A 17,433-nucleotide genomic window follows, 5' to 3' on the forward strand; every position below is an offset into this window, starting at 1 on the left:
ACAGTACTAATCGCACGCTGCTGAATGAGTGAAAGGCATAAAATAAGCCAGCCTGACATTCGGGCTCAGCAGAGCAAGAAGATCAGTGTGAAGAGCCATTAAAATAGAAACCTAAAGCAGGTTAGGATCGTTAAATAGAAGTCACTCCCTAAGAATCCCATCACCGTTATTATGAGTTAGGAGTCAATGTGTTATTGCTTTAATTATGTCTCCACGAAATGTGAATGGCAGAATCTGATTTTGTGTCCTATTTCCACCCTTGCCCTCTTTAGGTCTATCCTCAGCCAAGCAGCCACAGTGAGCTTGTCAAACTATGTCACATATGTCATTTCTCTGTCCAAAAATGGTAAAAGCTCAAGTCCTTACGATGACCTGTGAGACCAGATAAGACCCTCCCCCTCCCCCCATCCATTACATGTCCACCCTCGTCCCCCACCACTCTCCCTACAGCCCTGACTTCCTTCCAGCCTCTGGCCTCCCTGCCATTCCTCCTGCATCAGCACCTCTGTGTTTGCTGTTCCCTCTGTTTGGAACGCTTGTCCAATCCATATTTGCATAGCTTGCTCTCTCACCTGTTTCCAGTAGTCAGCCCAATGCCACCTTCTACCAGACAGCCTATTCCCTTTCAAAATTTTATACTTCACTCCGTAGCACTAAAGACATCGAACCTATTACATATTTTCCATATTTATCATGTTTGTTACCTAGCTCCATAATCTAAGCTCCGTGGAGGCAGGGGTTTTTGTCTCTTTGTTCACTGCTGTATCCTGTGTCTAGAACACTCCTTGGCACTTAGCAGGTAAAACCAATGAAGGAAAAATACAAATAGAATACATCCACATAATTAGGCTAGGCTCTGAATAATTTCTTCTCAGTAACAAACGGAAAATGAAAACTTTGCAAAGCAATCTGTGGCCATTGCTCTAGATGGTCAGTTACTAAGACAATGCCTGGAAACCTCAAAAGAACGCCCCTTTCCACTACCTACACATATAATTTGGGAACTTACAGTCCAAAGCATTGTTTCCAAATGGCAAAATCCTGTTTCCACACAGCTAATTTCGAAGGACTTATTTCATTGTTGTTTTTGTTTGGGCACAGTCAAACTTATCACTGCAGTACAATTTATCAAATTTTTCATCTACTCTGAAACGCTTAAAGTTATAACCTGTGTGAGATACAACTCACGTACCAAAAACTCATCATTGTCCAGTGTATACTTCAGCGGCTTTCACTATATTCACACGGTTGTACGAATATCGCTACTAATTCCAGACCATTTTCAGCCCCCCACAAAGAACCTCCAGACCCTCTAGGGGCCATTTCCCGTTTCCCCTCTTCTTTCATCCCCTGGCTGCCACTAACCTACTGTCTCTATTGATTTGCCCATTCAAACCTAAGGGGTTTTTTTATTGGGGGAGGGGACAGAGAGAGGGGGACAAAGGATCTGAAGCGGGCTCTGCACTGGCTGACAGACTAGACTGACAGCAGAGAGCCCGATGCGGGGCTCGAACTCACAAATCCTGAGATCATGACTTGAGCCGAAGTCGCATGCTCAACAGACTGAGCCACCCAGGTGCCCCTCAAAGGTAAGATTTTTTAAACACGTGACCTATAGATCCAAACTCCTGTAAGTTTTAAAAGCCTTGACTGAGCTCCATGTCGTATTAACCAAATAACTTGTCTTCCTCTTGGCAGGAGTTCCCAGAACCACAAAAATGGTGGTAGCTCAACACCTCGGTGAGCTGAAATGGTGGGTGCAGAGACAGGGGCAGAGGCGGTGGAGGGGGATGGTGGAGAGGGAGAGGTGGGGTGAGTGGCCGAGCCATCCCAGCCATTGTGGGTTTATTTCAAACTACAAAACTGACAGAATAAATGCGATCTGTGGTAAGAAGTGGAGGCGGAGGATGGAGAAATAAAACTGTCTCGAGAATCTCCCTATTTCTACTGATGAGACAGAGAGGGACTCTGACTTCACGCCCCAGCCTCTTCATGCCTGTGGGGGGTGAACCCATGCCTCCCGGGTGGGGAAAGATATGGGGATTTTAATGTGGACGACGCTGGACAAAACAATGAAGGAGTGCACACACTGGGTAAGACAACTCAATTCTGTGCACAAACACAAATAATAATGTGGCCCACAGTAGGCACTTAATAAGTCTTAGCTGAATGGGGCACCTGGGTGACTCAGTCGGTTAAGCATCTGGCTTCGGCTCAGGTCACGATCTCGCAGTTCGTGAGTTCGAGCCCCGTGTCGGGCTCTGTGCTGACAGCTCAGAGCCTGGAGCCTGCTTCGGATTCTGTGTCTCCCCCCCTCTCTGCCCCTCCTGTGCTCATGCTCTGTCTCTCTCTGTCTCAAAAATAAATAAAAAACTTTTTAAAAAATTTAAAATAAGTCTTAGCTGAAAATCTTCATGGAATAATGAGCTGATGATGTATGTGGAAGCTCTTTGTAAAATACACGACTCTATACAGATGCATTGTTCATATTTCCTAATCCAATTTCTTCTCCTTAAAGTCTTTCCATCGTTGTCAGGAATTACTTCCAGCAACTTAGATCTATGGGGGGAAAAGGAGGCAAGCTCTACCCTCCAGAGTTAAGAATCTTCTTGAGGAGACTGGAAGAAACTGAAATAGCCAGGAAAACTTTGCAAATGCAGAGTGATATCTGATAAGGAAATTCTAACCCAAGGGTGGCTTTTAGGAGGCCTCTCATGCAGGAAAGGGTGGCCATAGAAAAGGGGAGGTAGGGGAGGACGGCCAAAATTTGAGGGATCATAGTCACTAAAGTCAGGCCGTTTTGCTTAAGCCTGAGGAAAAGGCTTGAGATTTCTTGCCATCTTACCTGAGGACAGCATCTAACCCAGAGCCTGCTGCAGCACTGTTACGATCAGATCCCACATCCTGTAAGGCAAATCTTTCCAAGATTTCAAAGGTTCTGTTTGATTCCTTGGAAATAACACTTCTTTGCACTTCTCCACGAACTCTTCATGATAGAAACGTTCACAGTTGTGTTTGTAGTCTTTAGGGACAAAAAGATAAGTTTTAATGTCTTAGATTTGTTTCACATTTTCCATTATATGTGGTTATGATAAATGCCCAGGAAGACGTCTCCCCTTCTGCATCTGTATCACCTTCTGTCTATGTTGGTACCATGTTTCACAGCCCATCACATATTCTAGTGAAAGCAAACAATAGGCAAGCAATTTAATCTTCCTAAAGCTATTCATATATGGAATCCTATTAGGATTTCAAGTTATTTCATGACCTCAGAATAACAAGGGCGAAAAAATAAAAATAAAAACTGTATTTGCAAGGCGCCTGGGTGGCTCAGTCAGTTAAGGTCTGACTCTTGCTTTTCACTCAGGTCACGATCTCATGGTTCGTGAGATAGAGCCCTGAGTTGGGCTCTGCACTGACAGCATGGAGCCTGCTTGGGATTCTCCCTCTCTCTCTGCCTCTCTCTCTCTGCCCCTCCCCTACCTGTGTATGCTCTCTCCCCTCAAAATAAATAAACTTAAAAAAAAAAACCAAGAACTAGATTTGCTACATACATCCCCTCATCTTTTTAGATTGTTAACTAAGCATGAAGTTACTTAATTCAATCTTGTGGCAAACGTTTATATGTCTAACCATGGCAGGGGCTGGGAGAGCAGGGTGTATTTTTAGGACAAGATGCCCTGATCCAATGACAACCATGGGTAGAAGTGTAACTCTGCCATTGGGCAAGCCTGTTAAACTCTCCGGTAAAATAACGGGCAGGGCCAGATGCTTGGATCTCTCAGAGATTCCTTCCAGTTTCAATTTACTGTAATTCTAAACTCACAGTTTAATTAAAGTCAAGGTGCTCTGGACTGCCAAAATGCCCTTCTGTCTCTGGAGACATTTAGGCCCCCCAAAGTTTGTTTTTGCTTTTGTTTTAATGGAGGGAGGCTGTTATGCAGGAAAACGAACACCAGGTAGGCTAACGTGGTAGGTTCTGAAGATACTCACCTTACCTTGGACCTCCATACTTAACTGGGCTGCCCTTTGGTTCAGGTTAGAGCCAAACAGACCTGGAAATCCTACAGTCTGGCCAAAGTCAGCTTCAGATTTCAAGGTCTTAGACAGAATTGGGAACGATCCCACAGTCTAATGGGTTTCTTGAGGTGAACTTGAACCTCACCCACTAATCTCAAGTATTTCCAAGGACCTCAGAAGTGTTTCTAAGAGTGAAGAGTATGAACCAAATAGCTCTATATTGTCTTATAATAACCACCAGCTTCCCAAGTGGCCTTTTGCTACCCACCACCCACTCCCATCAGATTTTGGAACTACCTGGGTGATTAAAGGGTATCAAAGATACAAAAGAAAAATAATGTAGCAATTCTTTCTAAAGCCTTTTTTAAAATAATTCATCCATTCTGTAACTTCTAATTCACACATTTAGTCCATATATCATACATTCAAAACTAAAGTCTAAAGCAAGCTAATTTTTCAGTAATGACTAAAACCAAAGGCAAAGGAGAATACTATGGAGACCTGACCTGTCTCTAACCCAAATACACAAACAGGCTTGATTCTTAAACACATTAGTAAATATTAATCTACATAATGCAGTTCAGATTGAGATTAGTCACTACTAGTGATATAAAGAATACCACTATTAACCATATTTCAAGCTTTGGCCAAAAGCATATATCCTTCCAGCACTCGTGTGTGGTTATTCGTTTTTATTAGCTTTATTTGCTCTGTGCCTAATATGCATTAGGCACTGCTTTTAGGTATTTTACACACATTATTACTCTCAAGATGGCTAATGTTAACGCATTATACACAAGAAGAGACTAAGGCTTACCAATATTGCCATTTGCTCAAGGTCACACACAGCTAGGAACTGAAAAATTTGAGATCTGAGAACATGTCTGTCCTTAGACATTCTAAAACTCCAAGCTTGTAGTAAACATTCAGGATAGTTTTTGACACTCAACACGCATTCACCTACTCTAGTTTCAGTAACAGCCTCAGATTATCATTTGGTATCACATCCTGTCCCAACTCTCCACTCATGTTATTCCAGTGGGTCTGACTCTACCTCCAGCTCCAAGGTGACATATGACCCAGGATTAGCCAATCAGAGCGTCACACTCTCTTGGCACCAGTGATTAAGTCAGATACAAGCATATGGTCTCGGGCTACTCAGGGGCAGAAAGACTCAGTGATAGGACTCTGAACCATTTCTGCCGGACTTGAACTTAGAGCTGACCTTCTTCCTTCCATGGTGGAGGAGCCGAGGAACTGAGGCAGCATCGGACAGCAGAGCCATGCTGAGAGATAATAAAACACCAGGGCTTGGTAACATCATTGGAGCCACTGGTTGAAGCCTGAGCTGAACCAGACCTAATCCTGGGCTTTAAACTTATATAACCTAATAAATCCCTTTCTCGTTAAAGTCAGTTTGAGTCACCCGCAACCCAAAGAGTTATGACTGACACAGCATTCTTTTCTAGGACTCCAAAATGATTTGGCTTGTAGGCAGAGTTGATGGGCACAGGTGGGATTTCACCACCCCCTTCCTCCCCACCAACGCTGCATTTGAATGACTTTAGGTGAGTCAACTCTGTCCCTTCAGTTTACCACAAATCCACCTGCTCCCTACCATAAGGACTACGGCCTGCCTGGCCACCCAAAAGCATTTGGGAATGTACCTCATGCCATCACGTTGCAAGCCCACATTAATTGGGCCCTTACAACAGTACTTCATGACCTTTTTTGGATCATTGGGTCATTGAACCTTCTGAGAATCTGATCAAAGACACAGGCCATCTCTGTACCCCCACCCCCTGCAAAACACACATATACGTGTAAACATTCTATTTTTTTTTTAATATAATTTTAAGGGCAGCACAGATCCCTCCCAAAGTCTGTCTAGGTGAAAGACCTCTGCCATTCTCTAATATTGCTCTTCCCCTTTTATTCTGTATGTGTCCATGAGTCACTACTTTCAAAAATAAATATAATCACTTCATTTAGAGGCAGAATGGCAAGCTGTGCTTATCAAACTTTAATGGGTATGCAACTTACCTGGTCATCTTATTAAAAGGCAGACTCTTATTCAGTAGACCTGGAATGCATTTCTAACAAGCTCCTAGGTGATGCTCAGTGCCGGTCCATGGATTACTGAGTGGTAAGGTTGAAAGAAAATGAGGGGGGATTCCAGAGTCAAAATGCCCTGGGTTCAAATCCCAGAATGATCCCTCGCTAATGATGTGACATCAGAGAAGTCACTTAACTGCCATACAGCAGCTTTCATTTGCTCATCTGTAAAACAGGATTTATAGTGCCTACCTTGCAGGACTAAATCTTTAAGATTAAATGTGAAAATATACAAAAGGCACCCAAAAATTAATAAAAGCTCTCTTCCCTTTAGATCGGGGTTTCTCAGCCTTGACATTATTGACATTTCAGGTTGGAAAACACTTTCCTATGGGGGGCTGTTGTGTCTGCTATAAGATGTGTGGCAGTTTCCCTGACCTCCACCCATTAGGACACCAGGACCATCCCCTGGCTCTGATGCCAGAATGTCTTCAGATTTGGCCCAAATGCCCCGCAGGGAACAATGAGCCCTGATCGAGACGCTCTGCTCCAGACCTACCACATTAACTGCCAAATATTTTAGGTAGTCTCAGAGCTCCTGAACTTCCTCAACAGTCTTCCATGACCCCTCATTTGCTCTTATTTTCCATTTCAAAAATCTCCAAATGGAGAAATGCATGTTACAGGAATATGGTAACGATTTTAAAGGTTTAAGGAATATGTTCAGTCGTTTAAAGTTCCTCTTACAAAGAAGACATAACAAAACATATTAGCCTTATGTCGATAATAGACTTAGCTCTCTCCGTAGTTACTAACCTATATTTCCGATCATTAAAGTGGCTGGGTAAAGTTGTTCTATCACAACTGACCAGTCCTTGAAAACCAGGTCCCCCAACTCATGGAGATCTTTATAAAATCGGGACACGGAACCCTTTGCTAATAATCTTGGCCTTAAGCTTTCCAATCCTTAATTTTTCCTCATCAGTCAGCAGAGATCCCGAGGACAGCCCCTCCTTTTCCTCATCTAAAGTCTTCAGCAACGTGGTTCCAGTCCTAAAGTAAAAATACTGAAATGGAGACTCATTCAGAAATGCTGCTTGGATGACCTCAAACTCCATCAAACTGTAGTTGGGATTCTCCAGCACCCAAGGATAACCATTTTTTGCAGCAACGTAGAGGTTCTGTTCTACCTGGATAAACTGAACAAGTCAGTCACTCTGGAGAGCATTAGAGGCACATGGTCAGGGAGGAAGTCCCCGTACGTCTGACCCAGCATGCAGATGAAGAAAGGAAAGCAGGTGTTCACATAGTCGAGACAGAGCTTCAGATACTGGGAGTGGAGACAAGAATGCTGTCTGAACAGCTTGGAGGGTGAGGGTGGCGGGGCCTTCAACGCTGACCACCTCAGGTCCACGGCTTTGAAATATGTGGCCCGGGAATTGCAGACTTCGTTAAGCTGAGGAAAGATGTAGTCGGCCAGAAAGTCTCTCTCTTCTTGAAAATCACTCAGAGTCGAGCAGATGTAAGGCTGAATGGGTTTCTGGGGCTTTAAAACAAATTGGGCATACCTGTCTACATGTGCCTTCTGGCTCATTTCACTTTGCTCAGGGGATGACATCGCGTTTAAAATGTAACAATTATCCTGGCACAGTTGCCAACCTCCGCTGCTTCTAAGAATTCCTCCTAATTGTGTTTGCTACAAACACTCTGAAAACTTTCCCGACGATGAGAGATGCCAACCAATGGACAGATCAGAGTTGAAAATCCAGTTTAAGTTAGGACTGAAAAAGAAAAAAAACAAGAATGTTCATTTTAGGATTAAAGGAAGTTCACATTTCCCCTGTTCTCCCCCAAAGCTTTTGCTGAAGAACTGAGAGCCCGGAGGTGAGCAGGCCCTGGACACGAGGCCCCACCCACTGCCACTTCTGCCCCCTGTGAATTTGCAGATTATGCAAGGGGACTTCCTGAGAGAGTGAAAAGGAAGACAAATGCAGAAAATGAGCCTAACGCATCTAGGAGCAGACTTACTCAAGACCACTGACCAAGACCAGAAGCAAGAATGCAAATAGGTTATGAAGTTGAGGTCAGGACAAGAGGAAGAAATCAAAGTGTCACAAGGCCCAACACCAGTAGTGCACCCGGCATCTGAGAGACAAGGAAGTCGGGATCAAAGACCTTGACAGAGTTCTGTGATTTTTTTTTTTTTTTAATCTTAAATTGAGCAGGCTCACATGAACTCCAACCACCTACGTGAGCTGGGAATTCAATTCCACTGAGCCAATGATAAAACACACGCCCTCCAACAACGATGTAGATATGCGTGCACCCTGCTGAGAAGCAAAAAGTTAAAAACGACCTCGACCTCGTTTCATGAGCATTTTCTTAATGCAAACTCATTTCCATATGAAACTTTGCTTTTTGGGTTATGTTTTTTGCCTTCACCTGTGGAAAAACATCGTGTGATCATGTATAGGGCAATTTTTCATCAGGATCATCTGACAAGAATAATGCAGCACATTTTTAAAAAGTGTTAACCCTTTTGCTTTTAATTGTTACAATAGCTCAATAATAGATAATATTGCCACCATACTTTACAGATAAAGAAACGGAAGTTCAAATAGGATAAGCATGTCCAAAGTCACTTGGCTAGTGCGTGGATAGCCAGGATCTAAACACAGGTTAGCCTGACTCCAGAACACATATATTATAGTGCCTCCATATTATAGAGGTCATGAAATACCTTAAATCAATGGGTGGGAAATACCTATCCAATAAATGATATTGTAATAACAAGTGGCAATTTGAAAAGAAAAATTAATTTAAGCCATACTCTCACACTACTGTACCAAAAAAAAAAAAAGTTACCCAAAATGACAGAATAGGCATCATAAGTGCTTTATTAACAGACTTCTCTCTTGCCATGTAGGAGGCTAAAATTAAATTGTCAGCCCTTGCAAATATCCACCTTCTCCTAGGTCCATGCAATCAGAGGTCATTTCTATTTTGGTCTCTACCATGTCCCCAACACCTAACATAATAATTGGTCCAGAGTGGGTGAAAGGTAAATATTTGTCAAATGACAGAATTTAACATAATTTTCAAATTAAAAGAAAACATTATTGAATATTTGTCAGACCGGGAGAGGACTTCTAAAACTTACAAGCTATAGAAGAAATCACCAAAAAAATGGACAGATATAGTTACATTTTGACAAGACATAAAAGGTAATCATTGGGCTCTAAAAAATATTTGCCACAAATAAATTTATCTTTACTCTAAAAAAAATACTGACATCCTAGTAGACATATAAGCAAAAGACACAAATAGATAAAAAAGAAAAACAATGCAAGAATATATATAAACGCATATGCAACCTTGCTAGAATTTTTTTTTAAACGTTTAAAGCAATGATACAGATTTTTAAGTATAGGTATATAAACACTGGTGAAACTTTTATCTCACATATAGCTATGGAACTGTAAACTGGTAATTTCAGAAAGCGATTGAAAGGTATATTTAGAAGACAAGTGACAATATATTTCAAAATATATTAAAGCGTTTATAATGTTTGACTCAACGACTCCACTTTCCGGGAATCACTCCAAGGAACTAATCGAAATAGTGAAAAACTATAGCCATTAAGATGTTCATTATATTGTTTCTCACAGGAAAAATGGTAAAAGAAAGAAAGCAAACTAAATGGTCTTTGCCAAGGGACTAGCTAAGAGGATAAAAGTACAACCATGGACGGCAGGTTGTGCATCTGTTAAAAAGACAGTTATGGACTTCTGCTTGTAGCCATAATAGAACGAGAGGGACTAGACTTATCTATCTTCTTCAGAAAATTAGAAAACTGACAAAACACATTAAATAGCTTTTTTCAGTTATTAGACTTCAGGCAGTATGGGAGCATAAAGCCTAAGTGAACTAGAGTATATCAGAAAAAGTCCGGGGTACCTGGATGGCTCAAATCTCATGGTTCATGGATTTGAGCCCCTGAGTTGGGCTTTGCACTGACAGTGTGGAGCCTGCTTCAGATTATCTGTCTCCCTCTCTGCCCCTCCCTCGCTCGCACATAAATTCTCTCTCTCTCAAAAATACACAAAGAAGAAAAAAGAAAAAGTAGACTTCAGAACAAAGAGTATTACTAAGAATAGAGAGTGACGTTACATGATGATAAAGGAGTCCACCAAAAAGACCTAACAATCTTAAGAGTGTATGCACTTAACGACAGAGCTCCAAAATACACAAAGCAAAAACCGGCAGAAAGAAGAAACAGACAAACCTTAACATAGTCAGAGATTCAACATTCTTCTCTCACTAATCGATAGTTCAAGAAGACAAATAATCTGCAAGGATACAAAAGATCTGAAAAACACCATCAAACAACCTGACATTTTTTTTTTTAATATTCCACCCAACAACAGCAGAATACTGATTCTTCTCAAGTGCACATAGAACAAGCACCAAGATAGATCATATGCTAGGCCAGGGGTCAGCAAACTACAGACCGGAAGTTAAAGCCCATCTGTTAACCTGTTTTTATAGAGAACATTCTATTGGAACACAGCCATTCCCATTCATATATTATGTATTTCATGCTATAGCAGCAGAGTTGAGAAGTTGAGCCTATGAGGAGGTTTTGAGTATAAAGTCTGAAATATTTTCTATCTGGCCCTCTATTTTTATTTTATTTTATTATTGTTTATTTATTTTTGGGAGAGAGAAAGAGAAAGCAAGCAGGAGAGGCACAGAGAGACAGGGAGACAGAGAATCCGAACCAGGCTCCACACTGTCAGTGCAAAGCCCAGCATAGGTCTCTAACCCATGAACCGTGAGATCATGACCTGAGCCAAAGTTGGATGCTCAAACGAATGAGCCATGCAGGCACCCCTCTTTCTGGCCCTTTAAACGATGTTTGTCAACCTCCATTCTATGCCATAAACCAAAACTCAACAAATCTGAAAGAACTGAAATCATATAAAGTACACTCTTTAACCACCATGGAATTGAATTAGAAACTAATAACAGAAAGATACCTAAAAAATTCACAAGTTTTGGGAATTACACGTTACATTTCTAATTGTAAACTCATGGGTGGAAGAGAAAGAAGAAAATTAGAGCAGTGATAGAAATCAGTAAGAAGGCATCGCTTGCCTAGTGGAGGGGCAGGGGACAGAAATAACTTGGAAGAGTCACAAGGGAACTCTGTAGGGCAATGGGAATGTTCTATATCTTAATTATAGTGGTGGTTAGGTAGAGGCATTCATCAAAATTCATCAACTGAACATTTAAAATGGGCGCGTTTAGGGGTGCCTGGGTGGCTCAGTCGGTTGAGCATCTGACTTCAGTTCAGGTCATGATCTCATGGCTCTTTGTTTTGGCTCAGGTCATGATCTCCTGTTTCGTGAATATGAGCCCCTCATTGGGCTCTCTGCTGTCGGCGCAGAGCCTGCTTCTCATCCTCTGTCCCCCTCTCTGCCCCACCCCCACTCATGTGCATGCTCATTCTCTCTCAAAAATAAAAACATTTTTTAAAAATGGGTGCATCTAAATTTTATGTAATTTATACTGAAAGAAGTTTAATTCTTACAAAAATCTGAGAGCTAGCAAGAGGAAAATATTTATAATGGTTGGGTGAAAAGAAAAGAAAAAAAGCGTAGGCCATAATAACAACAGTGTCAACAAAACGCAGCTAAGTATGGGAAACAGCACACTACAGAGGTGAATGAAAGCTCTAAGCTCAGAAGACCGATTCCCTAGATTCAAGTTCTTATAGTAAGTTTCTCAATTTCACCATGCTTCAGTGTCCTCATCTGCAAAATAGGAATGACAGGATCCATATCATAAAATACTAGAGAAGATCAAACAAGTTACTAGAGGCAAAATGCTAAGAACAGTGTCTGTAACAAATATCCAATGAATGTTAACTATTATTATCAGAAGAAATGCACAGGAGGGAAAAACAGAAAAGAAAAATGATATGGTAGCTGTGTTAGAATGGCTAATTATGGCAGATTGCAGCATATCTATTTCTCTAATCAAAATGACTGTACTCTTACCTCTGGGCTGCCATCCAGGGACATGCCATCTAGACGGAGGAAGACCCAGAAACGTCGGGGCCACGTGAGCCAGGGCCACATGAGCCAGGGGCACGTGAGCCACGGCCACGGCAGCCTCACAGCACCAGAAGCACCCAGGAGGCCAGGGTAATGCTGGTGGCATGCATCACCACGGGACCAACTTTGACAAATATCACCCAGGTTACTTTGGGAAAGTTGGCATGAGGCATCACCACTTAAAGAGCTTCTGCGCAACTGTCAACCTTGACAAACTGTGGACCTTGGGCAGTGAGCAGACATGGGTAAATGCTGCCAAAAAGAAAACAAGACAGGAGCTGCTCCTATCATTGATGTGATGGGATGGCGCTACTACCAAGTTTTGGGGAAAGGAAAGCTCCCAAAACATGGTGCCTGCCATCTTGAAGGCACCATGGGGGGAGAGGGAGTGGGGCTGTGACTAGGTAGCTTGAAGCCACGTGGAGGGAGGTTCATTCAATGCTAACCAGTGCTTTTCAAAAAAAAAAAAAAAAAAAAAAAAAGGCTGTGAATTATAGCTATATTATTTTATAATTAAATTTTTAAATTAAAAAAATCTCTAGAGGCCCCTGGCTGGCTCATTTGGTGGAGTGTGTGACTCTTGGTCTTGAGGTTATGGGTTCAAGCCCCACCTTAGGTGTAAAGATTGCTTAAAAATAAAATCTGAAAATAAAAATAACAATCTCCAGGGGTGCCTGGGTGGCTCAGTACATTTAGCATTGGACTTGGGGACTTCAGCTTAGGTCATCATCTTGTGGTTCTTGAGTTTGAGCCCTACATCAGGCTCTCTGCTGTCAGCATGGAGCCACTTCACATCCTGTCTCCCTCTCTCTGTCCCTCCTTTGCATCTTGTGTCTCTCTCAAAAATAAATAAACATTAAAATAATAACAATAATAATAATAATAATAATAATCTCCACATCTTGCTCCAGAACTGCTAATAAAGACCCTTCCCAGTTTTTGCCAAAATAGGGGATTAATGGAGCGGGGAGGGGGAGTAGAGGAGACCTAAATGGAAGGAGTCATTTTTGAGTGGAAAGAAAATATGGAAAAGTAAGATGTGACTTTTAATTTTACTTTAAGGCAATTTAAGTCAAAAAACTTTTAACTAGAAACTTCATTATTACCATAAGTGGAAAACCCTTATCATATGCCACAAATAGATAGTAGCCATAAAAATAAATGCATTAAAAAACAGTGTGAAAAAATTCTAGTTAGATACACTTCTCTTTTTATTGAAAAGGTAGATTAACATGTACTTATTAGAGAGACATTTAAGACAAACTTGTACCAAATTAACTTTCTCTTGGCAGAATCAAAAAGATTGAAGCAGAATTGAAAGGTCCAACATCTACACCAGGAAATGAAAGTTATTTAATATCTGTCCCTGGCCCATCTGACAGTAGCAAGGGGCATCATGGTGGATACACTCCTAGAAGTTGAGCATGAATTTTGGAGTCATATAAACCCTGCCTCAAACTGACTCTGTCACTAGGACCTGCACCTGTAAATCTGGAAATGATGACCACACCCATGTGACAGGGTTAAATGAGACTTTGCATAATAAGCACCTGATAAGCTTTTTTTTTTTAATAAAAATTTGTTTTAACACTTCTTTAAAAAAAATTGTTTATGTTTATTTATTCTTGAGACAGACAGAGCACAAGTGGGGGAGGGGCAGAGAGAGAAGGAGACACAGAATCTGAAGCAGGCTCCAGGCTCTGAGCTGCCAGCATAGAGCCTGATGTGGGGCTCGAACCCACAAACTGTGAGATCATGACCTGAGCCGAAGTCAGACGCTCAACCGACTGAGCCACCCAGGCGCCCCTTAGCACTTCTAAAATGGACCTCTCATAATATCCTTACTTAAGATTTCTTAAGCAAGTTATCACTGTTTTATATTTTGTAATCTACAAGGTACATACTAAGCCCTCAATGTTTGCTATTCCTATTGTTGTCAAAGTTAATATTACCTTTATAACATGTTTGCCTTCATATTTTGTGATACAGCAGCCTCAACAGTATTACTCCATGGATCACTGCACTTTATAACTAAAAGTTATGAGAATATCTATTAACTGGTCAGAAATTCCTCTGACCTTTTACAGAAATTTCTCTCAATATTTTAAGGCTTAGAAATTTCTATATTCAAATTACCTAACTTTGGTAATTTTACCCTTGACAGCCCCAGATTTTTTTAAGCTTCTTATGCTTAAAATGTCCATTGGTGGGAATGTAAATTGGTACAACTATTCTAGGGGGCAATTTTTAGTATCAAAATCCTTTTAAAACATGTCATATTTTTTACCAAGCATTCCAATTTTTTTTTTAGAGAGATAGAAAATGCAAGACGCCCCAAGCATTTCCAATTTTAAAAATTCATTTTGTATATAAAGATTTATCTATAAGGATTTCCGTTGCAGCAATATTTATGATGGTTTAAAATTGGTAAAAAACTAAAGGTCTAACAACAATAAATCGAACAATTACAGCACAGTCATGACACGAGACGATGTTAATCCGTTAAAAGACACCTTGCAAAAATATTTACATGGGAAACTGTTTACCACATATTGACAAGTGAAAAAGAAAGTTCCAAAAATAGTATTCTTGTGTGATCCCCATTTAATTTAAAAATATATGTTAGATTTTGGGGTACCTGAGTGGCTCAGTCAGTTAAGCATATGACTTTTGGTTTCACTCAGGTCATGATCTCACAACTGATTCTCTCAAGATTCTCTATCTCTCCCTTTCCCTCTCCCTCTCTCCCCTCCCTTACACATTCTCTCTCTCTCTCTCCTCCTTTCTCAGAAAAATAAATAAATAAAAATACATGTCAAATTTCAACACAGACACCAAGATGCTAGTGGTGATCGATCTCATTAATGCATACAGGTTATTTCAATTTTCTTCCTTGACCTTTCTTTTAATTTTCAATCTTTTTTATAATGCACATTCATGGCTGTTGAAATCTTAACACAATAAAATTTCCTTTTTTAAATTTTTTTTTTCAACGTTTTTTATTTATTTTTGGGACAGAGAGAGACAGAGCATGAACGGGGGAGGGGCAGAGAGAGAGGGAGACACAGAATCGGAAACAGGCTCCAGGCTCAGAGCCATCAGCCCAGGGCCCGACGCGGGGATCGAACTCACAGACCGCGAGATCGTGACCTGGCTGAAGTCGGACGCTCAACCGAGTGCGCCACCCAGGCGCCCCTAAAATTTCCTTTTTTAAAAAAAGCCCTCAAACTCTTCCCAGTAGTCAAGAGGTGGCTAGAACAATGTAAGAAATGTTTAAAGGGCGCCTGAGTGGCTCAGTCGGTTAAGCATCCAAGTTCAGCTCAGGTCATGATCTCAGGACTTGTGGACTAGAGCCCTGGGTCGGGCTCTGTGCTGACGGCTCAGAATCTGGAGCCTGCTTCAGATTCTGTGTCTCCCTCTCTCTCTGCTCCTCCCCCCTCCACTGCCTCTCAAAAATAAATAAACATTAAAATTTTTTTAAAAAAATTAATGTTTAAAATATGAGTTCTACTTTGTTCTGCCAATACCGAACTCTGGGACTTCATCTAAGTTCTCAGAACCACAAATTTCCTAAGCTTTTTTTTTTTTTTTTTTTTTTTAAAGGGGATATGCAGGGGGGAGGTTTGATATGGGAGCATAAATTGGTATAGCCTTTTCTCAGAGGAATTAGTAAATACGCATAGAATTTTGAATGTATATAAACTTTGATCTAACTATTCCAAACTATATATTTATCCTCCAGACAAACACGCACGAACACAAAACCTTGTGCATGTTAAAGCATTCTCTGCAGCACTGATCGTGATAGCAACAAAAGCTGGAAACAATACCAATGCCTATCAAACAGGATGGCAGATTGGGGCACCTGGGTGGCTCAGTCGGTAAAGCGGCCGACTTCAGCTCAGGTCATGATCTTGCGGTCTGTGAGTTTGAGCCCCGCGTCGGGCTCTGTGCTGACAGCTCAGAGCCTGGAGCCTGTTTCAGATTCTGTGTCTCCCTCTCTCTCTGACCCTCCCCTGTTCATGCTTTGTCTCTCTCTGTCTCAAAAATAAATAAATGTTTAAAAAAAATTTAAAAAGAAAACGAAAAAAAAAACTAGGATAGCAGATTTAAAAAGGAATGAGATATCTGAGATGTATTAAATAGAATAAGCTAATGTGTATTGTTCCCTTTGTTTTTTAAAAAATCAAAAATTTCATCTTTAATTTAACCACACACGTACTTTTGCACAAATACACAAATTTTTGGCAGGATGCATAAGGAAACTGTATCAGTAATGACTTCTAGAGAATGGGAATGAGGAGGTGGGAAGAATCTAGAACTTTTACCTTTGACCTTATACTTTTCTGTACCAACTGGGCATTTTTTTACACCATGAGAATATAATAGTTTTATCATTTAAAACTGAAAGGGAGGGGCGCCTGGGTGGCTCAGTCGGTTGAGCGTCCAACTTCAGCTCAGGTCATGATCTCACAGTCTGTGAGTTCAAGCCCCGCATTGGGCTCTGTGCTGATGGCTCAGAGCCTGGAGCCTGCTTCCGATTCTGTGTCTCCCTCTCTCTCTGCCCCTTCCCTGCTCATGCTCTGTCTCTCTCTGTCTCAAAAATAAATAAAAACATTAAGAAAAAAAAATTTTTTTTAATAAATAAATAAAACTGAAAGGGAGAGTTGTAGAATAACATGATTTCCAAGATTCCTTCCAGCTCTAAAACTCTATTTAGTCCTAACGTAAATTATCAACATGTATGATTGGATCATGCAAAATATCAACTTACCACAAATTAAAATTTAACAAATATTATTTGAAATTCAATTCCTCTTATGTTCTGCTAGTGTCCAAAGTCAATAAAAGACATTGGGTGGATATTTTTTAACTGACCTATTTTTATTAAGCAAACTCTAGGGAGATGTTTGTTTTTAATTAGTAGAAAAGGGGCACCTGGGTAGCTTAGTCAGTTGAGCATCTGACTCTTGATTTCGGCTCAGGTCATGATCCCAGGGTCATGGGATTGAGCCTGTGTTGGGCTCTGTGCAGAGCACGGAACCTGCTTAAGATTCTCTCTCTCTCTCTCTCTCTCTCTCTCTCTCTCTCTCTCTCTGTCCTTCTGCCCTTCTCCCATTCATATTTTCTCTCTCAAAAAAAAAAAAAAAAAAGAAAAGAAAATATGAACTACAAGATTATGGGTGAATTTAATTTAAAACAGGTTTAGGGGTGCCTGGGTGGCTCAGTTGGTTAAGTG

The 17,433-nt window shown here is 40.9% G+C and overlaps 1 protein-coding gene across 1 annotated transcript in view; it reads right to left on the minus strand.

The window, feature by feature from the left end:
* Positions 1 to 17,433, minus strand: part of LOC102970303 (putative tetratricopeptide repeat protein 41) — an 84,804-nt gene that overhangs the window by 61,742 nt on the left and 5,629 nt on the right. Inside the window, 5 exon segments of the mRNA XM_042993054.1 lie at positions 2,846 to 2,963; positions 2,966 to 3,022; positions 6,892 to 6,994; positions 6,996 to 7,264; positions 7,267 to 7,856. Coding sequence (XP_042848988.1) covers positions 2,846 to 2,963; positions 2,966 to 3,022; positions 6,892 to 6,994; positions 6,996 to 7,264; positions 7,267 to 7,693 — 974 coding nt within the window. The 5' untranslated portion in view covers positions 7,694 to 7,856.

This window comes from Panthera tigris, chromosome B4, assembly GCF_018350195.1.
Source record: "Panthera tigris isolate Pti1 chromosome B4, P.tigris_Pti1_mat1.1, whole genome shotgun sequence".
NCBI lineage: Eukaryota > Metazoa > Chordata > Mammalia > Carnivora > Felidae > Panthera > Panthera tigris.